The sequence below is a fragment of the Cynocephalus volans genome, chromosome 4 (assembly GCF_027409185.1).
Source record: "Cynocephalus volans isolate mCynVol1 chromosome 4, mCynVol1.pri, whole genome shotgun sequence".
NCBI classification, from domain to species: domain Eukaryota; kingdom Metazoa; phylum Chordata; class Mammalia; order Dermoptera; family Cynocephalidae; genus Cynocephalus; species Cynocephalus volans.
The window spans coordinates 102,650,434-102,675,378 of NC_084463.1; the positions used below are offsets into that span (position 1 = coordinate 102,650,434).

General features: G+C 35.5%; 1 protein-coding gene across 4 annotated transcripts in view; it reads right to left on the minus strand.

The window, feature by feature from the left end:
* The window catches only part of NUP98 (nucleoporin 98 and 96 precursor), a 90,673-nt gene that overhangs the window by 60,203 nt on the left and 5,525 nt on the right, over positions 1–24,945 (minus strand). The window contains exons 2-11 of one of the 4 annotated variants that reach the window (XM_063092453.1): positions 17,615–17,718; positions 16,018–16,119; positions 15,734–15,910; positions 15,133–15,272; positions 13,772–13,879; positions 12,158–12,338; positions 10,691–10,854; positions 6,710–6,847; positions 5,382–5,520; positions 1,683–1,775 (exon numbers count right to left, since the gene is read on the minus strand). In XM_063092453.1, the coding sequence (XP_062948523.1) occupies positions 1,683–1,775; positions 5,382–5,520; positions 6,710–6,847; positions 10,691–10,854; positions 12,158–12,338; positions 13,772–13,879; positions 15,133–15,272; positions 15,734–15,910; positions 16,018–16,119; positions 17,615–17,690 (1,318 nt within the window). In that variant the 5' untranslated portion in view covers positions 17,691–17,718. Of the gene's footprint in view, positions 1–1,682; positions 1,776–5,381; positions 5,521–6,709; positions 6,848–10,690; positions 10,855–12,157; positions 12,339–13,771; positions 13,880–15,132; positions 15,273–15,733; positions 15,911–16,017; positions 16,120–17,614; positions 17,722–24,945 lie in introns of all 4 variants that reach the window. The other 3 variants (XM_063092455.1, XM_063092452.1, XM_063092454.1) reach the window with 3 other exon arrangements.

Here is a 24,945-nt window from a genome sequence, read left to right on the forward strand (position 1 = left end):
ACTCGGTAGAGTGCGGTGCTGATAACACCAAGGCCACGGGTTCGGATCCTATATAGGGATGGCCGGTTTGCTCACTGGCTGAGCATGGTGCTGACAACACCAAGCCAAGGGTTGACTGAGATTCCCCTACCGGTCATCTTTTTTAAAAAAAAAAAAAAAAAAAAAAAAAGAAAGAAAATATTTGCCAAAAAAAAAACCAGCAAAAAACCCCCCAAACTTTCTCTGTACTGAACACATATAGACATTTTTTCTTGTCACACTTCCCGTAACAATACAGACTAAAACTATTTACATAGTGTTTACATTACGTATTATAAGTAATCTGGAGATAATTTAAAGTATATGGGAGGATATGCACAGGTTGTAGGCAAATACTATACAGCATTTTATAGGATAGTCTTGAGCATCTGCAGATTTTGGTATCTATAGGAAGTCCTAGAACCAATCCCCCACAGATACAGAGGGAAAACTGTATAACGAAAAACCTTATATATATGAACACACATATGTAGTACACACATATATGTACAAATATGTGTGTGTAAGCAAGCTTGAAAAATGAAAAGAAAGGGGTCTGATGAGATACATGCCAAACTTTAAATAGCTGTTTCTTCACAGCTGAAAGACTTGGACTTTTCATGATACTTCTGAATTGCTGAAACTTTTTACCAGTACTTACACCTTTTTTTTTTTTTAAGAGATGACCGGTATGGGGATCTTAATCCTTAACTTTGGTGTTGTCAGCACCACGCTCTCCCAAGTGAGCTAACCAGCCAACCCTATATAGGGATCCGAACCCGTGGCTTTGGTGTTATCAGCACCACACTCTCCCAAATGAGCCATGGGCTGCCCACAACTTTTATTTTAAAAGGAAAATGAAACAGTTCATAGTATAAAATGAAGTTCTATTAAGAAGGAGATGGAATATGAATGATCAGATCACAGAAGCAAAGAAAACAGAGAGCTCAACAATAGAAGCAGAGACCATGGAAACAAATGGTTTGTCACTAAATGACCACAGATGAATTGGGAAAGTAGGCAAAACTATGTGCTTAAACAACCTTGTTTAACTCTACATGCTGAAACATTTATCCATTTTATGAACACCACCACCCTTCAATTATTTAAAACAGCTGGGCACATAGAAGGGTCAATATCTTCAAAGGCACTGAAAAATAATTATTGATAGTAGGAATAGGGGAAAAGGGATGATATCCCAGGTCTATATCATAGTGAAAAGAATCAAAAGGTAGGCACAGACCTTGCAAAACGTCAGAGAATTTGTTAATTATTTCAGCATGTGCTCTTAATACTCTGCTTTACTACCAGGGTTTACTTGGTAAACAGTACAGGGTCTCAAATCCCTGTTGCAAAGGTTATCACAGGGAAACTGAATGTTAATAAGGACATCACACTGACAAATCTCATACCGAATGCTGAAAATCCCAGATAGAAAAGGACTACTGAGGACATCTGATAAAAAGGTATAGCTTCTAAGATAAATGTGCTAATGTTTTAAGACCCAGTAAAACATAACTGCTGGAAGTGTTTTATAATTCCATTTGTAAAAATGAAAATCTAGGTCTTATTTCCAGGCATATGATCAAACAGAGCTTTTAAGTTCTAGCAATTAGAAAGTCAAGTGGTATCACCTCCTGAATCTCATGGTAGTAGTTTCTTACCTGTTCCAAATCCTGCACCAAGCCCAGTTCCCAGAGTCCCAGGTGCTGGTTTACTTCCAAAAATACTATTCCCGCTGGTATTTGTGCCAAAACCTAGGAAGACAAAAGAGTGAGTGGATTGTACTTTTAGCCTGACTTTCAATTTCCTGTACAAGGGAGTTTAACACAAAGCAGTCTGACCCTAAGCTTTGCATCCTTTCATTTGGGAATCCTAAATTGTAGGCTAACTTAACTTTTTTTTAAATTTAATTTTGATGCTTGTAAACAAGTCTTCATTTTAATTAACTACATACATTTCAGGGTTGAGATATCAATTCAATATAGGATGAAATCCAATGTTAAAGCAAAGTGAATATGCCTGAGCTTCGAAAACATTCCCTTTGTAAGACCCAAAGCATCCAATGAATGTTTCAAGTTTACTTATGGGAAGAAAAATGCATTCACTCAAACTTTCACTAAAAAATAAGAGTGGTAACAAGTAAAGACATTTAACTGAACCTAAAGTTTCTTGCTAAGAAAATGTTATCTATAAAAATTTCTACAACAGCTTTTGTTTTGAACAGATGGACCTGGAATGGATAAGTAACATGTGGCTGATCACACATGAAGAGCTTTAGTGATGTAATACTCAATCAGCTCATAAGAGCATTCAAGGGCTCACTTAGCTGATATTAAAAAGGGAAGATATGGGCTGGCCAGTTAGCTTAGTTGGTTAGAGTGCAGTGTTATTAACACCAAGGTCAAGGGTTTGGATCCGCCAGTTACCCATCCCCCAACCCCCGCAAAAAAGAGAGAGAGAGAAGATAATCTATGAATAACTTATCTTGAGTTGAATGATTTCTTCCACTATCAGAGATGATGGAGAGTTGAACAAACTATCCTCTTTCACTATGACCCATCAGATAGAGAAATCCTCTAATTCCCCTTTAAAATCCACAGGTATCAAACAAAGATACCATTACTGCTATTATTTTTCTTTTGTTCAGATATGTCCACAAGTTTCAGTATTCCTTTTGGAGCTAAGTATCAACAAAACACCTAATGAACATATCATTAACTTCTAATGAAAAAAGGGCAGGGAGGAGGAAATCAATCATTGGCCAGAAAACAGAAAACCCTGTTTGTAAAACACTTTTGATCATTTAAAAAAGTGTCACAGAGGAAAACAAATCCAAAAGATAATAGAGTAAATAGTTGGGAACAGATGATAGTATCACTATTCCAAATAAGATTATACTTTTATAAGCAAGAATATTACACTTTGTCATGCCAGTATTTGGATTATTACCTTAATGAAAAAGGTCAAGAAAAAAAGTTTCAAACAGTAATAGTATGAAAACAAGTATATTTCATGTTATTGTAAAATCCAGGGACTGGCTGGTTAGCTCAGTTGGTTAGAGAGCAGCCTTGTAACACCAAGGTCAAGGGTTTGGTTCCCCATACTGGCCAGCCACCGAAAAAAAAAAAAGATCCAAACAAGTAATCTGATGATCTCAACACATTTCATTCATGCATTCATTAAATCTTTTCTTGAATTGTGCTTATTAATAGCTATGCCACAAAAATGGAATGCTGCCTACTCAAGCACAATCAACTTTCTTTAAGGAAAAAAACAGAATTTTACTTGGACATATTTTTACTTTCTGAATTAGAATATAACCAGAAAGGACCTTACAGCCCCCAAAATAGCAGAAAGCAAGATACTCATGAACTACCTCAAACCCACAGGAGGGAAGTAAGTCCCAACTTACACTGTTTATACCACACATTTCCTCTGATTCTCACTGACAAGTTTATCAACTGTTATTTCATAACGATTATACAAATTAAAACTAAAGACAACTCAAATTCAGCACGTACGCTAGTAAGGCAAGTCAGGTAAAGGTGGGTCCTTTCATTTTCAAAGCAATGAACATGAGTATAAATATATTCATACAACAAAAAAACCCTCCAAGCAAATTAGAAATCTAGAACCATGGAATAATACCAAATGCATTTAAAAAGTACAGCCTATACAAACACCCTGACCAACAGAAATAACATTTAATTCTGAACATGAAGTGTGCTACAAAAAGAGCTTTTTATTAGGGCCGGCCCATGGCTCACTTGGGAGAGTGTGGTGCTGATAACACCAAGGCCATGGGTTCAGATCCCTATATAGGGATGGCCAGTTAGCTCACTTGGGAAGTGTGGTGCTGACAACACCAAGTCAAGGGTTAAGATCCCCTTACCAGTCATCTTTAAAAAAAAAAAAAAAGAAAAAAGCTTTTTATTAAACATATTCATTTTCAAAGAAAGTAAAAATTGGTTCTTGAAGGGTTAAAAAACCATAGATTACAATGGGCCACAGAACAAACAGATACATAGTGTATGTGTGAAGCTAAAATCTCAAAGGGGAAGATGATTAAGAAAAAATGGTCTACAAAGGCTACTTGAGGAAGGGGAAGTGATAATGATTTTTTAAAAAAAAGGTTGAGAAACACTGATTTAACCTTCTAGTATCTTTCCCAACTTAATTTTATAGATAAGGAATAAAAACACAAATCAGATATCTTATCTATGCTAACCAAGTCCACTGCCTCAAAGCTGTTCTTTCAAATAGAATATGACTAAAAAGAATTATATATAGAACTATATGATTACGAGCAGTGACTGAGCAACATGAATAAAAGGGGTTATAAAAATTAAATCAATGGTTAACTCAGTTGGTTAGAGTGCTCCCTTGTAACACCAAGGTAAACGGTTCAGATCCCCATACAGGCCAGTCACCAAACAAACAAACAAAATCAAATAAAAACATAAATTTAGGAATTGGTACCTGACAAGTACTTACCTACCTTCTTCACTTAGTTCATATCTCTGTGAAAACATATTACCCTACCAATGGATGCTTAACATAGTCTCTTTTTCTGGTACATTAAAAAATTTTTCAAAAACTAATTGAAGACCTGTGTAAACTACTGATCTATGCCAAATAACCATGTCTTTGCACTCATCTCCCAAAAAGAATCAATCAGTGCCTAGTGATGCACCTGTCACATAAAATCCTCAACAAATATTTGAATTACCATTTCCCTTGGCAATAAAATTAACTTTCTATATTTCATTTAATACAAATAATGTTGAATTTGTTTGAAAATTTAATTAGGTAGTTACAGAAGACATTCAAAATAATATGACGTTTCTATTAAACTGGTTTAAATTTCCTAGCATATCTCTGAAAAGTAGTTTAGGGTTTGTTTTTTAATTGTTGTTCCATATGACACATATTTTCCAAATTTTAAAAAATGAACATGTATTCAGAAATAAAACTTTTGAAACTGCTAGCTAGGAAATTACTGCATGTTCCCTTAAATCAGAAGGTTTCAACTTTCAATAAGAATCCTCAAATCTTTCCTGTACACTACACTTCCATGTTTGAAACCTGGCCTAATAGAATGTGTTACCTCCTCCAAATGTGTTTCATTTATGGTTTCTCAGCTATTGGAGAGGTCATCCAAAGAAAATGAAAGGCAATTTACATTTCTACTAAATATCTCAAGCCATGTCCATGACTTTAAACCTTTCCCTCTGGTACGTCAAATCAAGCCACGGCTTACCTGAGAATTTTTAAATATTCCCAGTCATATGAATCAGGAGAATGATGTGTGGTATAGTCAATGTAACTTTAAGAGAGCCAAACCTGCTTTTTATATGTACCAAAATTAGAAGTGTTTGTATTGGTTCCTAAAGTCAGGGTTGGTTTGTTACCAAAGAGCCCGCCACTGGTTGTACCAAATGAAGGAGCACTGGTTGTGCTGGTTCCAAATGTAGTAAGCTTGTTATTGCCAAACAGCGTCTAGAAAGAACAGAATAAAGGACATTTTAAATAACATAAAGACATACACCAAACTTACCTCAGGTATACTAGATTGGGTGTGGAATGGGGGAAAGATGTCATAACTTAAAAAAAAAAAAAAAAAAGGTAGAAGAAAGATGAAACCAATCACAAAAGACCATTTATTATGATTCCATTTATATGAAATGTCCAGAATAGTCAAATCCATAGAGACAGAAAGTAGGCCTGAGGTGATGGCGGGAAAATGGGAGTGACTGCTAATGAGTAATGGGGCTTCTTTTGGAGTGATGAATATATTCTAAAATTGAATATGCTTATCTATACTAAAAACCATTGAATTAATTGTACACGTTAAAAAGATGAATTTATGGTACGTGGATTATATATCAATAAAGCTGTTATTAAGAAGTATAAGAATTTTCTAAAGCATTATAAAATTTTCTCAATTTCTCACCTCAATTATCTTCCCAACTAAAGTTAAGAAAAAATAGATTTCAATCTCCACAAAAACAGGACCAAATGTTTTGGGGATGTGTTTTTTTTAAAAAAACTATCCCCAACAGCAAGTTCAAATGTTCTTATAATAGGTATATAATACAGACTGACTATTTCATATTGATTCTCATATAACTAATTTTTTTTAATGGTAATATAGAATTTACTATTGTTTTTAGGTAAAGTACATTTCCAAATAGTAATTTTTTACTTAAATGACTTAACAAGGAAAATAATTCAGTTAAGCCTCCAGCAGCATGAGAACCGTGAGAACCCCAACAATTTAAGCAACTGGATCAACACGAAAAACATTTGATTGTCATACCAATTTATCACCCCAAACAGGGTAGAACTAGTAGTTAAAATTTTTCTGATTTAAACAAAGTGAAAGCATCTCAATTTAGACTCAATCTGAACTAACCAACTGGAGTAACACTTGCTATGAGAAGTAAACTACACACAAGCACTGAGGTAAAGTAGGTAATAAAAAAAAAAAAGAATTTACTCATTGAAAATAAACCTATTAAAGTTAACTAGTTACAGTACTTCATTTTGTATCAAATAGCTTTTAGCTGATCTCAATATCAAATCATATAACCAATAAAAGTATTTGGAAGACAGTTAAATCTTTCTTTGAAACTCCTTTAACAAATTTATACACGTCTTCAAATTACAGTCAACTGTAAAAACCTACCGAACCAACAGCACCAAATCCAGTATTGGGCTGCCCAAAGAGACCTGTTCCTGTTCCAAATGCTGTCCCAGTGCTGGTGTTTGTAGCAGTCCCAAAAAGACCTCCAGGCTGTGAGGCTTGGGTTACTCCAAATAAACCCTGCAAAAAAGTATAACTTAGATTAAAGGATATCCTAAAATAGTCAATTTTCTTAAATGGTCTTAGATTAATAAAAAATTAGCCTTTTTGTAAAGTTTATGTGACATGCTCTGTTAAATACTTATACATAGTTTCTTTTCTTCACTACAACCCTGAAAAGCAGAGAGTAGCCCCATTTTCCAAAAGAATATAAAGTTGAGAGCAATTAAAAACTTGCCCAAGATGTCAAAGCTCCTGATGGCAGTACCAGAAATTCATACCTACACTTAAGCCCTTGTTGTTCACAGGACGATGAGCTCCAAGGTCCTGAGCATTTAATAAGACTTTATACTAACTCTTGTGCTCTTAGCGATGTCAGGGTTGTAACACTGAAAACAAAATGGTATGTAACAGGGTACTTCATTTTCAAAGAGTTAGGCCCAAAGAACTAATCAATACTGACCTAAGGAGCGGATTCTGAATCAAATAACTGAAAGTAATTGGCTGAAAATAACCAAATCAGTATGGAGAGTGGCACCAGCATAATGTCAAAAAACCTTAATTCTAAAAGAGAAAACTGACTAATTTCAAATGAGAAAAGTCTGTTTCATCTAATGTTTAACAATGTATTTTGTTTACGCTTAGTTAATGAAAGAAAAATATTGTGCTAATGGACTGTTGCTGAATCAAGAATTCATTGTACTGTTTTTTAAACAGCTTTACTGAGACATAATTAATATACTACAAAATTAACTCATTTACAGTGGGCTATTTGGTGATTTTTTGCATGTTCAGAGTTGTGCAACCATCCCCACTCTCTCAATTTAGAATATTTTCAAACCCCCAAAAGAAATTCTGGACCCATTAGCAATCACTACCCATCCCTGGCCAACCACTAATCTTTTTGTTCCTAGAGATTTGTCTATTCTGAACATTTCATACAAACTGAATCATAAAAAATGTGATCTTTTGTGACTGGCTTCTTTCACTTAGCATGTTTTCAAGGTTAACCCATGTCATTGCATGTATCAGTACTTCATTCCATTTTATGGCTGAATTCCAATGTAGGGATATACCACAACTGTTTTTCCATTTATCGTTGTTTTTCCACTTATTGTTTCCACTTATAAGACATTATGAATAATGCTATATGACCATTTGTGTACAAGTTTGTGTTTTCATTTCTCTTGGGAAAATACCAAGGTATGAAATCGCTGGGTCACATGGTAACTCCATGTTTAACATTTTAAGGAACCATCCAACTGTTTTCCAAAGTGTTTACACCATTTTACATTCCCACCAGCAATGTATGAGGATTCCAACTTCTCCAGGTCCTCATCAACACTTATTATTGTCTGTCTTTTTGATTACAGCCTTACAAGTGGGTATGAAGTGGTATCCTGTGATTTTAATTTCTATTTCCCTGGTGCCTAATGATGTTGAGAGCATTTTTTCATATGCTTACTAGCCATTTGTACATCTTCTGTGAAAAAAGTGTCTATTTAGGCCCGTGGCTCACTCGGGAGAGTGTGGTGCTGATAACACCAAGACCATGGGTTTGGATCCCTATATAGGGATGGCCAGTTAGCTCACTTAGGAGAGCCTGGTACTGACAACACCAAGTCAAGGGTTAAGAACCCCTTACCGGTCACCGGTCATCTTTTTAAAAAAAAAGAAAAAAGAAAAAAGTGTCTATTGAAGTCCTTGGTCCCTTTTTAATGGGTTACTGTCTTGTTATTGAACTGTAAGATTTCTTTACATAGTCTGGATACAAGTCTGATAACAGATACATAATTTGCAGATATTTTCTTCCATTTGTGCATTTTCTTTTCACTTTCTTGATGGCATCCTTTTGACACCCAATAGCTTTTAATTTTGAGGAAGCCCAATTTATCTATTTTTTTTACTTTGCTGCTTTTGATTTTGGTGTCATATCTAAGAAACCACTGTCTAATTCATTTTATAATTTTAGCCCTTCTATTTACATATTTGATACATTTTGAGTTAACTTTTGTAGTTAACTCAATGATGTAAACAAAGGGTCCAGGCTGGCTGATTAGGTCACTTGGTTCGAGTGTGGTGTTAGTAACACTAAGGTCATGTATTTGAATCCCCATACTGGCCAGCCGCCTAAAAAAGGAAAAAAGAAAGCGTCCAACCTCATCCTCTTGTATGTGGACAATTAGATGTCCCAGCACCATGTGTAGAAAAGATTATTCTTTCCCCACTGAATTGTTTTGGTACCCTTGTTGAAAGTCAATTGTCTGTTAATGTAAGATTATTCTTTCCCCACTGAATTGTTTTGGTACCCTTGTTGAAAGTCAATTATCTGTTAATGTAAGTCAATTGTCTGTTAATGTAATCTGTTAATGTAAATGTACACTCAATTCTATTCTGTTAGTCTATATATCTATCCTTATGCCCATACCACACTATCTTGATTACTATTGCTTTATAATAAGTTTTATTTATTTTGAATAGATCATCTGATTTTTTTTTTTTTTTTTTTTTTGGTGGCTGGCCATCATAGGGAACCAAACTCTTGACCCTGTTGTTACAAGGCTGTGTTCTAACCAACTGAGCTAACCAGCCATTCTATATAACAAGTTTTAAAATCGAGAAGTGTGAGTTATCCATCTCCAATATTTTTCAAGACTGTTTTGGCTATGCTAGAATTCCTTCTATTCTTTTTTGAGCGTTTTATCATGAAAGGGTGTCAAATGCTTTTTCTGTACCTACTGAGGTAATTATGTGGCTTTTGTTCATTATTTTATAACTATAGTGAATTACAGTGATTAGTTTTCATATGTTGGACCAACCTTCCTGGGATAAATCCCACTTGGACATGGCATATAATCCTTTTCAAATATTGCTGAATTCAGTCTGCTAATATTATTTTGAAGGTTTTTTAGTCTAGCTGTACGTTTTTTTTTTTTTGGTGCCTGGTGAATACAGGGATCCAAACTTGTGACCTTGGTGTTATGACGCTGCGCTCTAATCAACTGAATTAACCGGCCAGCCCTTGTACTTGTTTTTTTAATCCGGTGAAGTATCTCTAATTTGAAGACCAGGTAAATTCTAAGAATTTTAATCAATTAATCAATCATACCTCAAATAAACCTTTAACTTTATACTTCCCTAAAACAGGGTCCCCAAAAATAAACTAGTAATGACTGCTAGGACTTTCACTTTCTGCACAGAAGTACCAATTATTCAACATGGCTCTGAGTTTTTAAGAACTAGACTTCTTTGTCTGACTCCACTTAAAGGAACAAACTGAAAGAACATTCCAAAATATAGCCAGTAACTGACAAGTATTTTCTCCTGTACTCTATAGAATGGCTAGAGTCAATGTCCCAAGATAGCCAATTCTAGCCACTAAACAGCTCTCACCTAGTGATGAGAAAAATACGCTCAGGGGGCTGGTGAGTTAGCTCAACTGGTTGGAGCAAGTGTTATAACACCAAGGTCAAGGGTTTGGATCTCTGTACCAGCCACCAAAAAAGAAAAATACACTCAAAAAGAATAAGTGAGCTGTTCAACATCCTCTCAATGAGTACAGATTAGAGCCTGGGCCGGAATCTAGGTCCTAATTTTTCAATGATTTTGCTCTCTTCTCTTTACTAAACACCCCAGCTCTTAACTATAATAAAAGTAAACCTTGCTAATTTCTTTCTTTCTTTTTTTTTTTTGGGCAGCTGGCCGGTTGAAGATCCGAACCCTTAACCTTGGTTTTATAATACTGTACTCTAACCAACTGAGCTAACCGGCCAGCCCAGACCTTGTTAATTTAACAATATTAGAAGTCTCATTACTTAGCTCTACAAATGAGACCTGGAGTTAATTAAGGGCCTGTTTCCTTACCATGGTGTTGGTGCTCGGCTGTCCTAGAGTGCTGGTGTTACCAAAGGAAAAGCCAGTGTTCTGGGTGGTTGTGGCCTGGCCAAATGGTTTGCTGAAGAGACTAGTAGTCTGCTGATTTTGTTGGCCAAAAAGGCCACCTGGATTCGTCCCAAATCCAGTTGAACCTTTCAGGAAAAAGAAAAAAACGAAAGAAAAAATAAATGGGAAAAAAACCCTAAACACAAAAAACCAAAACCTCACATTGTCCAGTTACTCCAACATTGTTATATTATCTATTACACATCTGAATTACCCTGCACTCATTCGCTACTCATTCAATAACCATTTCATTTTCCATTCTTCACCAACCTATGGATTTGGTCAAAACTTTTTTACAATAACACCCTGACCTTGTTAGACTAAGTTATTCCTGAAAACAGAAGCTGTTTCTTTATATCGATATATCTAGCATAGAGTCTGCTATATAGTAGTCAATAATGAATATATGCTAAACAATCACACAATACCAACACTGAAAAGAATGTTAAATGTCACTTAGATAAATATGTATTTATTTGTATATCTGTGCATGTGCGTGTGTGTATGTTTCTTCAAAAGACCATGAAAAAATTTTAACTTTTGCTTGTCTCTACGGGGGCAAACTGGTGGCTGGGAGAGGGGTATAGGGAAAGAGGAAACCTACAGTTGTAAACTTTTTTGTATTTTGTTAACTTTGCATCATCTGTGTGCATTACTTTTGCAAAAGTAATATTTTAAAAAATCAATTTAGTCTTCATTCTCAATTGCTCTCTCACATCCCACTTTAAATCAATCCATCAGTTCTATAATCAAACTGGGTGCAGACTCCGACCTTTTATTTATTTATTTTTAAACCATCTTCACAGCACTATCCTTGTCCCAGCCATCAACATCTCTCATGTGAATGGAACAAAAGCTTTCAAACTAATTTGTTTCCACTCTTGCCCCCTTACCATCTACTCTCAATATAGCAGCCTTCAAAATGATTCTTCACTCATATGACTTCTCTTTCAAAACAACTCTAATGACTTCCCAAATCAAATAAAAATTCAAGTCTTGATACTGGCCCACAAGTAATATATTATATGGTCTCCATATCTCCCAGTACTTCCCCTTGCCCTCTCCTTTGTGGCAAAAACTCAGAATTTTTAGACTCATAGTTTCCACTACCAAGAATGTTCTTCTCCTGGAAATCTGTACAACTTGCTCCTTCAGATTCTTTGGATAGGTCACTGCTTAAACGTCACCTTTTCAAGTGAAGCTCTCCTTAACCATCTTCATTTAAAACTGTGTTTCCCCTGACCTCCACAAATATACCAGATATCCGTATACCTCCAGTATCCCTGAATTATTTTTTTCTACAGCACTTATCACAAAACAACAATTATGTTTTACTTTTTAGTTGTCTATCTCTCCTCAGTATGGTCCAATATGAAGTCAAGTGCTTACTAGTTCCAAAGGCAGTTTTGTTCTGACCATATGCAAAGCCTGAATTAGTGGTGGAGGAGCTGAAGAGTCCTGTCGCACTGGAGGTGGCTGGAGAAGACCCAAACAAGCCAGTAGTGGTACCTGCTCCCACCTGGTTCTGTGGGCCTTTCCGGTTAGCCTGATAATCCTCTAAACGAAGTTCCTAAAGGGAAGGAAAATATATTTCCGGTATTAATATGCAGCCAAAAAAATTATGTAGGTGACTAAATTTAGTACTGAAGTTCTATGTTCACATAGGAATCGTGACTAAAACCCCAGAAAACTACAGAATAACATTAATTTAATATTACAGAAAAACACTTCCAATAGACATTAAAAGCCATACTGTAATTACCATGATACTACAGGCTAAAGAGCCCACCATATCTTAATTTTAACTTTCTTTTATAAACAATCCCTTCTTTTAGTAAATGCTATATAATAATCTTGTCTACCCTACCCCTAAATATAAAAATTAGTTGATAAAGGATGGAGGATGGGGGGGGGTTCATAAAATTAAGGGAAAGGAGAAATAAAGTTTAACAGTTTTTTCTCAAAAGTCAGGGTATTTCTGCATACTCCAATATAGCAAGCAGAGTTTCAGATGTAGGAAGAAGCAGCTGCTACAATCAGAAATGACAGTCAAGGGCCGAGCCCGTGGTGCACTCGGTAGACGAGGGTTCGGATCCTATATAGGAATGACTGGTGCACTCACTGGCTGAGTGCCGGTCACGAAAAAACGACAAAAAAAAAAAAAAAAAAAAAAAAAAAAAAGAAATGACAGTCAAAAGCTACAACAATCTACTACAGAGCAGTGAGAATGAACAAACTGTAACTTTATGTAACAACATGGTTAAGTATCACACCGTGCTGAATGACAGACACAAACGAGTGCATGATCTAAGATTTCATCTATATAAAGTTCAAAATTGTGCAAAAATTGGGCAATCAAGGGCTGCCTGGTTAGCTTAGTTGGTTAGAGCATGGTGTTTTAACACCAAGGTCAAGAGTTCAGATCCCCGTACCCACCAGTGCCAAAAACAGAAACAAAAACAGGCAGTCAAGATAGTGGCTACCTTTGGAAGTGAAGGATTGTGACTTGGGCGGCAGGGGACAGAGCACAAGGGAAGGCATCTGGGATGTTCGTAATGCTCAGTTTCTTGATTTGTACTCTTTCACTTAGTGAAAACTTAAGCTGTACATTTATGGCTTTGTATAAGTATACTAAAAACACATGCATGAGTGCACAAACACATTGCTCAGTGTAGGAGCAACATCCAATCAAAACAGACCATTTGAAGAGCTACAACTGTACATATGAACTGGATATTATCCCTGCCTGATAAAATAGACATGTATAAATACATAATTTTTAAAAAACAATTTGGCTAATGTTAGTTATTTACATAAATCCAATGTGTTCCAGTACAGGCCAGCTGCCCAATAAAGAAAACAAACCAAGAAAGAAACAAACAAACAAAAAACAAAACTCTATGTGAACCACATGATCCTAAAAATAGTCAAAAATATTTTTAAAAGCTGTTTTCCAATAGAACTGAAAGCTTAGACTGATATTCTGTCTTGCATTTTACTGACCTCTAGTGACTTGCTTTCATATTCTTTCATAGCAGTAATACACTGGTGCTTGGTACTGATGTTAGTGCTAACTCCAGCTTTGACCATAGTATCTGTACCAGTTGGAGGCTACAAAGGACAATAAGGGTAAGTTTGTAAGTCCAAGCTTTATATTCCTACTCTCACAGACACAATTTCTCAACCACTGAACTCTGAAACTAGACCCATAGGTCTTTTATAGTGAGATGGTTTCAAGGGTGCTTGATTAAATATATTGCATATCTGATCTCTACCCGAATAAATCAATCTTACTAACAAAGTTATCACCCAGAGATTAATCCCATAACCCAAACTATCTAATCATATGCTAAAATACATGTAATATTATAAGCATAAGAAAAGCTTTACCCAATTTACCCAATATATACATTTAAATCTCTATATTTAAGTGCTACCTCCTTATTCTGCCCTGAAGTATCTGCTTTATAACTGCTGTTGCATTCAAGAAATTTAAAAGCCTATTTTTCCCCCAATAGCCTTATGAGGAAAAAGGTACAATAAGAAACTAAAGATTCCTACTTGAATTGTCAGTTTTCTCCACTACTGTAAAATACAGTAAAACACAGGGGCATCGCACAATATTTTTCACTATCATTTACATTTAACTTTAAATTCAGGATTCTAAATTTAGTATTATGAATTAAACACATTACTTGAGAAATTGATTTTTGGAGTAAATTTTAACAAGAAGTTTTGTACAAGCCCTATTTGGTGCAAGAGACTTCCATTAGGATAACTGTACCTCCAGCCTATCCTAAGCATCCCCCAACCAATTATATCAAGTGGCATTCCATATATTTTTGTAAAGAGAATCTTCTACTCTAACCCTCCATCCAAACCCCTCTTAAAAAAAGAACAAAACTTCATTGCCCCATTTTGCTATTTCATCAATAAAGTTTTATTTTTCAACTGGTACAGAATATTGATGAGTTATTCCATATATTTCCTTAAAGAGGCCTTATTTTCAATGATTTTTCTACAGTTTGCCCCTTATACTTAATTTATATAAAGAATGGATGACAATTCAGAGACCAATTATGAACAAAGTAAATTCAAATTCTACCTGACATTAGCTCTAATAATCATCCTTATGAATACAAATTTGATTAAGGTAAGCATAACTCAAATATACATCATACTCTAGATTTATGTTTCACGTTTTCTGTCTTCTATGCAACCATTTACAGATTTTGTTCTTAACACATCATTTCAGGACTAAGCTGCGCATGACTAGAAAGAGGAGTAATTTTATGATCCATCCAGATAAGAAATATAAAACAGAAAAGAAACATACTCCACATGGATTGGAAGAAAATACATACGTTAAATTTAATAGTAGTCCCAGTAGGAGCAGCTGTAAAACTACTTGGCCCAAAAAGGGAGCCAGATGTGCTACCAAAAGGATTAGAGGTGGTATTTGTAGTTCCAAAGAGTCCCCCACTGCTAGTACTTGTTCCAAAATCTGTAAATTAAAAAGAAAAATGAAATGGTAAGAGTAAAGAATTTAAGAAGCTATAAGATACCTTGGAATTGGGCTGTGACACACTACAGCAGCAGTACTCCCACATCCTCAAATTTTCTCTTTCAAATCTCGTGAGCAAATACATTCAAACAGATATTTCATAAAGACACACACATACTTCCAGGCTCACAACTTTCAAGAGAAACAAAGTCTGAATCCTTGAGTCAGCAAAGCGTCCATGAAGGCTTTGTTGGGTGTACTTGGAAGACAAGTTAAAAAAAATACTGCTTTGTTTCCTCATAAATTTTATCTCATCTCTCCTTTTCTATGTAAGACTAGATACTGAATGAACTTGTCTTTCTGAAAACATCTTGTTACAACAGGCTTCAACAGCAGTCATAGTATGTTATATACATATGTTATTACATAAACCCACACATAACTAATAACGTCCTACTTACTCCCAAAGCCAGTTGGTTTATTTTGTGCAAAGGCATTGTTTTGGGATGAGAAAAGACTGGTCCCTGTGCTTGCAGTTCCAAATAAGCTATTTGATGTTCCTGTTGATGTACCAAACCCAAAGCCAGTGCTTGTGGAGGTAGCTGGCTGGCTAAATGAATTGGTACCAAATAATCCTCCTGAGGAGATGGAGAGGGGAAAAAAAAAGTTAAATAGAACAGAGTCATTAAGTGAAGTCTTATACCAGCTACAAATAAGCCAGCTGTGTTCCAAATAAAGCTCCCACCTGGTTTAGTCTGTGAATTTCCAAATAGACCTCCAGTATTGTTGCTAGAGCCAAATGCAGATGTTCCAAATGCCCCTCCACTAGTAGTTCCAAAACCAGTATCTGAAAAGGCAAAATCCAGGGTAAATTAGAGTTTAGAATAAAATTTAAATCAAGTGACTGAATCAAAAAGGGTTTTAATATTTCTTAACATTCTGCACTTGAATAGGACTATTAGTCTAATTTTTAAACTTTTTTTCAAAATTCTATCAGAGGGGCCAAGCCCGTGGCGCACTCGGGAGAGTGCGGCGCTGGAAGCGCGGCGACGCTCCCGCCACGGGTTCAGATCCTATATAGGACTGGCTGGTGCACTCACTGGCTGAGTGCCGGTCACAAAAAAGACCAAAAAAAAAAAAAAAAAAAAAAATCTATCAGAGTATTAATGATAGAATAAAAATTAAGCCACAGACATTTTATTCATTGTCCCTAGATAACTAATGACTATGAGCTACAGATAAAAGTAAATCACCAAGATGCGGGGGTGGGAGGAAAGGGGAAAAGGGAGGAATTGGTAAAGGGCCACAAAAGTCAACTACATTAAAAAAAAAAAAAGTAAATCACTAAAATTAAAGTGTTAATATTATCTCCAGACATTGTTACACTCCATAGTCACTGAGATGAATGAGCTTTCATTAGCACAGCACATCAGAACGACCTTGGAAGCTTTTTCAAAATACCTATGTTCAGGTTCCAGTACCAGGGATTCTAATCCTATAATTTTATTATGAGAAACATGAATTTGAATAAAAACCTCCAAAGGTGACTCTGATGACATTCCTGGTAAAAACCACAGATCTACACGCAGAGTACTCTAAAAGGAGGTCAGGAGACATTTGAAAAAATTTCCTTTATTGTTATCTTTACTAGGTATGATTGAGGTTTGGTAGTTATGCTTTTTTAAGAAGTCCTCATCAGGCTGGCTGGTTGGCTCAGTTGGTTAGAGTGTGGTGCTGATAACATCAACATCCAGGGTTTGATCTTTGTACCAGCTAGCCACCCAAAGGGGAAAAAAATATCCTCATCAGTTATAGAAAGTTTCTGGAATTTGCATTAAAATAATCTGTTCTGATACTTCCCTCCCCTAAGAAGGCTAAAAACAAAACTGATTACTAATACTGGGAGATAAGTACATGAGAGTTCATTATACCGTTCTTTCTACCTTTGTGTAAGTATACAATTTTTAACAAAAAGTTTAAAAGTGAATAAGGGTTTCTATAGGCAACAAATATGTATAATAATGGGTGGGAGAGGAGGTGAATCTCAGGAGGGCTGGTAGGGATTGGGAACTTTGACATTTTTAACATTTGTTTCTAAATGTCACATCTTATCCACAGAGCAAATCCTAAAGCAGTATTCAATAACTGCATTTTAGACTTCAACATTAAAAGAATTATTTAGAAAATTTTAACAAGATCTTATCCTGGTGATTTTTCAAAGAGACTTTGTTATAAAGACCAAAGTATGAATAAAATTCCTACTTAAAGCTATCAGAGTATATTTGTTCTTTATAGCAACAGATTAAGATGTTCCCCCCCTTTTGCTCTTTCTAAAAACTTACTCTGCCCAAACGTTGAAGTTGTACCAAAGCCACCTGTGCCACCTCCAAAGGGTGTTCCAAATGATTTATTAAACATCTTCAAAATGAATCGTTGCTTCAGAAAGCTTCTGAAAAGAAAAATTATCACTTTTAAAAGATCACAAAATGCAATGTAATTGTTTCAGAAAATCTATCATTCTACAGACTTAGTTAGGCTTAACTTAAACTATAACATGTTCTCCCATTCAATATCCTAAAACTCTGTATAATAAAATAAACCTGTAAAATCATCTTAAATCTATACTGATTCTTAACTCAACAATACCATGATGTGTGGTAGACTTCAGATCTCACCAGCAACTATCCCTTTAAAACAATGCTTTTCAATCTTTTTTTAACCTAAGCCCTTTTTAATAAAGATTTCAGATCCACTAGGCCAGATTTTGATATGACCCACCTAGGTTATGCATCATATCCATTAAAAATTACAACCATATTCTTCTATCCCAACCACCTGGAAAGCTAAAATTTTTATCAGGCTTTATTTTCCATAGTTTGCATTATAAAAAGTTTTTCCCCCTATTTTTCTTGATATAAAATATTATAACAGTAACTGTTTTTCAAATTACGCATGCCCTTCCTCCCATCTCCAAATGCCAGATTCTGGCGCCCTGACATTCTCTCTAGGATTACTTCCTAAGATTACTCTCTGTGGTTCCCTACTTATCTGTTTTCTACTTCTGAGAACATTACAGAGAACCTTTAATGAAAACCCTTCACATAAATGATTTACCTCCAGTATCCAAACTATGTACCTGGTGGTCATTTAATGAACTGAACCAAACTATTTCAACAACAACTACAAAGGGAAGTTTGGTCCCCCCACTCCCACCTTTGAATAAAAAATAAGTTAACACTATAGTTTACTCAAAAGTAAGAGTTTTACCCCTCCATAAGTTTTCTTAAACTTAGGGTGCCTATTACCATTTACCTGCTAGCAGACAAGGAAATAATGAGTAAACTACTTTTAACATAAAAACTGTGAAAATAGCCAATCATGTGTATATGGATTTTGTGATGTGTATGATGATTTTTCTATTATATATACATAATGCACATAATGGAGTAGTCTTTTCTTCTAGTAAAATCATGCCTCGTTCAGATAATAAAATTAAGTATTATACTTTGAGGTGTTCTCACAATGATCTAGTGTCCCATTAGCACTTCCAGCTGTTGTAACACCTGAATATTTTGTGCAACATTGGAAAAGATGAGGTTGTCCCTTAAATACACAATGCTTTTTAGAAACTGACATTCTTTCTCCTAAAATTTCCTAGAAAAAAAAATTCAACATTTAGTTCTTTATCCCAACATTCAGGAATTGAGTAACTCCTTTAAATAAACAAAGCTCATTAAAACCAGTGGTTCTAGAGGGCCACCTAAGAATTAGACGGCAAGCTTTTCAAAATACAAACTCCCAGGCCCCATTCTAGAAATACTGAAACAAAATGTCTTGGGTTGGGAAATAGACATTTGCATTTTGAAAACACTTACATGATTCTCAAACATGCCTTTAGAACAACAGGCTATATTTCATGTAATCACCATTTATATTTCAGTAATGAGATCTGCTTTAAGTTTCCTGCCTTCTCAATTTACTGTGTCATAAAGTGACAGATACAGCCTTTACCCTATTAACTGGTAACTCTCTTTCCAGGGGAAATATTCTTGGAAGTGCTTAGCAATAGTCTAGACTTCTATGGATCTGTCTATACTGGCTTTTTGAAAGTTCATTCAGAACTGACAATTGTGCCAGGGGTTAGATGTATCCAGCAACTCATTTTGATTGCAGTCTCTCTCATAGTACTGTCTTGGGGTAATAGTGCCTACTAGATCCACTTTTCTCTATCTGTTGACTAAGATTATCATCAGTAAGGCAAAACTTTCAGTTGCAATCCAGCTATCATACTAAATTTGCAATCCATTTTCTTATTCACCCCCATGAAAAGCAATCTGTTCATGTGAATCTGACATCTTCTATACAACAGACACGTCCGAATTCAAAAGCCAAGTAATAATTTTTCCCTGTGAAACTCATCCTTATAGAAGACTGCAGTGTTAACTTGGGTTTCAGTGGCACTAGGTCCATAGACACTAGGTTCCATTGCACCTAACAATCTAATTTTGATTTCTAATAATCTTGGTCTAACACAGAAACATCACACATATATTTCACAAGGGAATTTCAAGCAGTAATAAAATATCCTGGGAAACACCTCAGTGTTTACAAGCTCTTTTATTTATTATCTCAACAGTCATAAAAGGTTGGTATTATGCATCACCACCTGTATTTTACAGGTGAGAAAGTAGAATCAGGTATTTACCAAGTTTCCCAAGGCCAAAGAAGTGATAAGTAATTGAACCCCAGTTTAACCTAATTTCTAACTTCCCATGGATACCCTCAATCTTAGAAAGATAATAAGCAACAAACAAGAACATGTGAAGTATAAAGGAAATTCATCAGTTTCTGACCCAAGAAAAAGGGACAACACAGGGAGCAAATCCAATTTAGACTCACGGAAAAAAAGCTTCTCACTTGAACCCAGCCTATTTTCTTATTTCTGGCAAGGATAGTTTGGCTTAGTCCCTAAGCCCTATCATACTGGGAAAAGTGTTTTCTTAAAAATTATCACCGTGAAGAAAATCAAGATTTTGGAAACAGCCTCATAATTTTTGTCATAATTGCTAGACATTAAAGAATAACTAATACATTTAGTCCTTTGCTCTTCAAACAAATCATTCATTTTCCTTACTCTGCTGTGTAAATGTCATTGACTCAATCAAAATGCTCCTCTCTCTATTCTTGCCCCTACCAAGCAACCTAACTCATTCTTCAAAACCTAGCTGAAATGTCATCTCTTCTATAAGCCTCCCCTAACTCCTAACAATCATACACTCCTCTGGGCTTCAACAGCACATTATGACTTCTTCGCACATATCCATCTTAACCCTGACTCCTTATACTGGACGTTGGGAAACACCAACTACACAGATCTTCCTTTAGGACTGAAGGATTATAACAGCTGCTATCAGAAAAAAGTGTTACCAGAAGACAGCCCTCAACTGTCCTCTTCAGAACTGCCTCAGCTGAAGAGTTTCCTTACCTTCACTGGACAGCCCATATCCATGGCCCCTTTGCCTCAATTCAGGATAACTCTAAAGGGTGATCCCAGCTTCACGCTCTTCACAGTACTGGATAACACCTTCATTAAAACATCATCACAACTCAGTTTCTCCATCAGCCCATTTCTGCTTCCTTCTCTTCTCTCCCACAGGTGGTGATCCCAAGAGCATTTCCTAATAAAACTTATTCAGGACTATCTCCAATTCAGAGTCTGCTTCCCAAGGAACTCAACCTCTGAACTCTTCCAATCCTACCTCTCACCTAGGACACAATGAAATTCTCTAGGGTAGGGTCAATTATCATTTGTTTACTCTCCTAGAACCTGAGGCAGGATCTGAAACATACATGCTTTCTAAATTAAGGACAGTCACCACCAATGTGTTTTTTTAAATAAAGTCTGAATGATCAAATTACTTTAGAAGTAAATTCTAACTTAACAATAAAATTATGCCAGATTCTAACAAGGAAAGGAAGCCAGGAAAGAGAAGATTCCTGGTGGAATTTATCATCTAATTCAGAGACTGCAAAAAGGAAATCACAGTATGGCTGGAAGCAACCAGCAGACACTTTTTTGTTTGGCTCATATATGTGTATATATGACATATATGTATATATCATATATTATGTGAGGGTACTTCAAAAAGTTCATGGAAAGGGTGCTGGCCAGTTAGCTAAGTTGTTAAGATCACGGTGTTATAAAACAAAGATCAAGGGTTCAGATCCCCATACTGGCCAGCTGCCAAGGGGAAAAAAAAGTTCATGGAAAGATTCATATTATTTTTCAATTCCATTTTTCCACAAAATTTTTGAAGTACCTTATACACATATGCACATATGTATGTACTATGGAGAAATGTTTATGTATATGTATATGCATTTTAAACTCACTGATAATATTTAAAGTAAGGATATAGCAAAAAAAACAGATTTTTGGCATGAAAAACCTAATAATTAAGCAAACTAGGACTGTAATCACTTAATGGCAATAATAGGCTGGAGCTTAGTATCAACTGCCCCCCTTGGTGAGAGCATGCACTCTCTAAAGCGCCACAAAACCCACCCAACATCACTCATTTCCATCAGCTGCCTGGTCCCAGTAAGTTGTGAGTTTGCGGCTTCTGATATAATCAGAGAAAGGACCCACACATTAAATACTCAGAGAGCATTCAAGTGCCAAGAAGCACAATAGGAAGTCAAAATCAGGTCAGAATATGAACAGAAAATGTGAGGAAAGCATCCTGGGGATGCAGACTATGAACTGGGCCTTAATGGTCTAGGAAGAGAAGAAAGGGAAAGAGTACAGGTTGAGTATTGCTTTTCTGAAATATTTCAGACCAGAAGAGTTTCAGGTTTCAGATTATTTCAGGTTTTGAAATATTTGCAGAATACATACCAGTTAAGCATCCCTAATCTGAAAACAGAAAATCTGAAATGCTCCAATGAGCATTTCCTTTGAGCATAATGTTGGCACTCAAAAAGTTTCAGATTTTGGACCACTATGGATTTCAGATTAGAGATGTTTGGTCTGTATAAGGAACATACACAGCTAAGAATGGGTATTTGTGTACCTATGTTATCTGTCCCTATATCTCAACATCAAGCCCAGTTTCACTCACATGGTAGGTCTATAATAAATGTACTTACCAGTTTATTATGTAGTGATATCACTAACCTTAAGTTAATTGACTAAAAGAGTGAATCGGAGAACTCTGCTAAGTATGTAGCCAGGATTTGATATCAAGAGTAAGGCATCACCAGAACATTTGGATAAAGTCACCCTCTTAGAGTTATTTCAAATAAATGTTCAATGAAAAAAAGCAAGTTGCAAAATAATACATTTGGTAGACACTCTAGGTAAAATATAAAAGATAAGAATACACTTTTTTATGGATACATATATACATAATAGAAGTAAAGAGTAAAACTAGAAAAATACACACCAAATTCATGAAAGTGGTTGCCTCTGGAGAATGGAATGGGAATAAGGCACAGGGTAGAGAATTCAGAGGACCCAAATTTTTCTATCTTTTATTTCCTATGTTAACAAACAACCACAAAAGATCTAGATGATATAGTACTTGCAATAACTGTAGTTTTTCATTTAAAAAATGTAGTAAAATCCATTCAAAAAATAAATAGTCCTAGAGATTTTTTTATGAATTATCTCATGTAAACCTCCTAAGAATCCAATGAAGTAAGTATTTTTATCCCAATTTTACAAATGGCCAATTTAGGCACAAGAAGTAACTTGCCCTAGGCACAAACCTACTGTGTCTCCAGAATCCATGCACCTAAAATCTAGAGCCTAGATTTCCTAGAGAAAGAACACTGCCAACTAAAGTTCCAACTTCGCATTCACTATAAAATGAGGAACCAAAAAACCCCCAAAATTTGGCAATAACAATCGGGAACTATCAGAGAAAGTCACTTCTCTGGTAAACACGAGAGTTCTAGTCACCAAAAAGGTAATCTCTGTTACGGATTAAGGACAATCTATAAGGCATACCTGTGGTCTAGATGAAATTTCCTGCAAAGATTAACCTTTATCCCTTTTTCCTTCATGGATGGACTGACATACTCACTGCAATTTTTTTTTTTTTTTTTTGTATAAGAAATGTTTAGAAAAAAATTAAAATAGTTCTATATAAAAAGAAACCTCTAATTTTACCCTTTATTTTATTCTGCCCATTATGCTCAAACAATCTTTTAACTAATAACAGACTCTCAGATACAAGAAAGAGGTAGCCTGAGTAATACACACCACGCTGTACTGGCCAGCTGCCAAAGGGAAAAAAAATAAAAATAAAAACACACCAGTAGTCCAGTCAACAGACAGGCATAAGTTCTCCCACTGTCCCAACAGAAGCTCAATAAATTGATGTCCTGGTTTATAGATCTAACTTTTGTGAGCTTTTTGAACTCTGGGTAAAATTTAAAATTTTAGTTTTCTACACAGAAAAGTGGTGGATAGACCTTGAAACATGGTAAAAAACCAAGTAACTAACTACCAACTTTAAGTGCTATCTGAATGACTAAGCAAGCAAGCTTCCCAAGCATGCTGCTCCCTAACTCAATAAAGTTACACAAATGGGAAGTAATTTTTCCTTTCCACTCATTGAGTTCCTTTGTATCAAAGCCAGCTAAAAGCAAAAACAATAAATACTTGCTAGATGAATAGACCAGTACTACATTCCGCTTTACAAAGCACATTTTCCTACATTCTTTCAACTAATCTTCAGGTAAGTGCTAGGAAAGGCAGGGATTATCATCCACAATTAAACTAAATGAAAAAATATGGCTAGCAATTTTTGCCTTGGATGAGAGAGGAGGGATAGAAAAGGAGAGGACTGGGTAGAATTCCAGGAAGACGATATTAGCCTAGTCTTAATCAACTAACATCACACCCCAACAAAACTATCTGCTATTTTCTGTTTTACAATATCCTTCCCATGATGGATCCCCTGATCAAGCCATTCCCTTGATTAGAACATTTATTCATCTAACTAAAAATTATGTCTTTTCTTTCTAAAAATTGTTGCTCGAGCCTCACCTACTTCATAAGACTATCCCAGATTAGACCCTTCAGACTCTTATCAGTATAAAAACACTTCCCTTCCCCTCCCCCTTTCCAACCCCAATTACATAAACTAATGTCTCCCAGCTGTTTTTACTTATACAATATATTTGTTGTTATACCTGCCACCTGAGTGTATGAGCTGTTGGCTGCTCTAGTAAAAAGCATCTTGACTTTGCTTATTGCAGGGTATAAATTAACTTTAAATAATCCACAGTATCTAATACAGTTCCTTCCTCACATTACTGAGCAGCATTTTTTCATCCCCTTAATATAACACTCATCATTTACAAAAAGTGAAGAGTATACTCGTATTTGCTTTGGAGTAAGACAAATTTGTTTAAAACTCTACTATCTTTGCAACCTTCCATAAATCTAAAATTAATTTTAAATAAAAAAATTAAGGGAAAAAAACCCTCTGCCACTTGCTATTGTGTAACTGTACTAAATTTTAATCTCTTAGACATCAATTTCTACATCTGATTAGGGATTATGTGACCTACACCAAAAGACTATTAGGAGGACAAAGTTGCCTCAAACTAGAGTTCCTTCAACAAATATTTTTAATTAGAAAAGTGTAATAATTTCCCATTC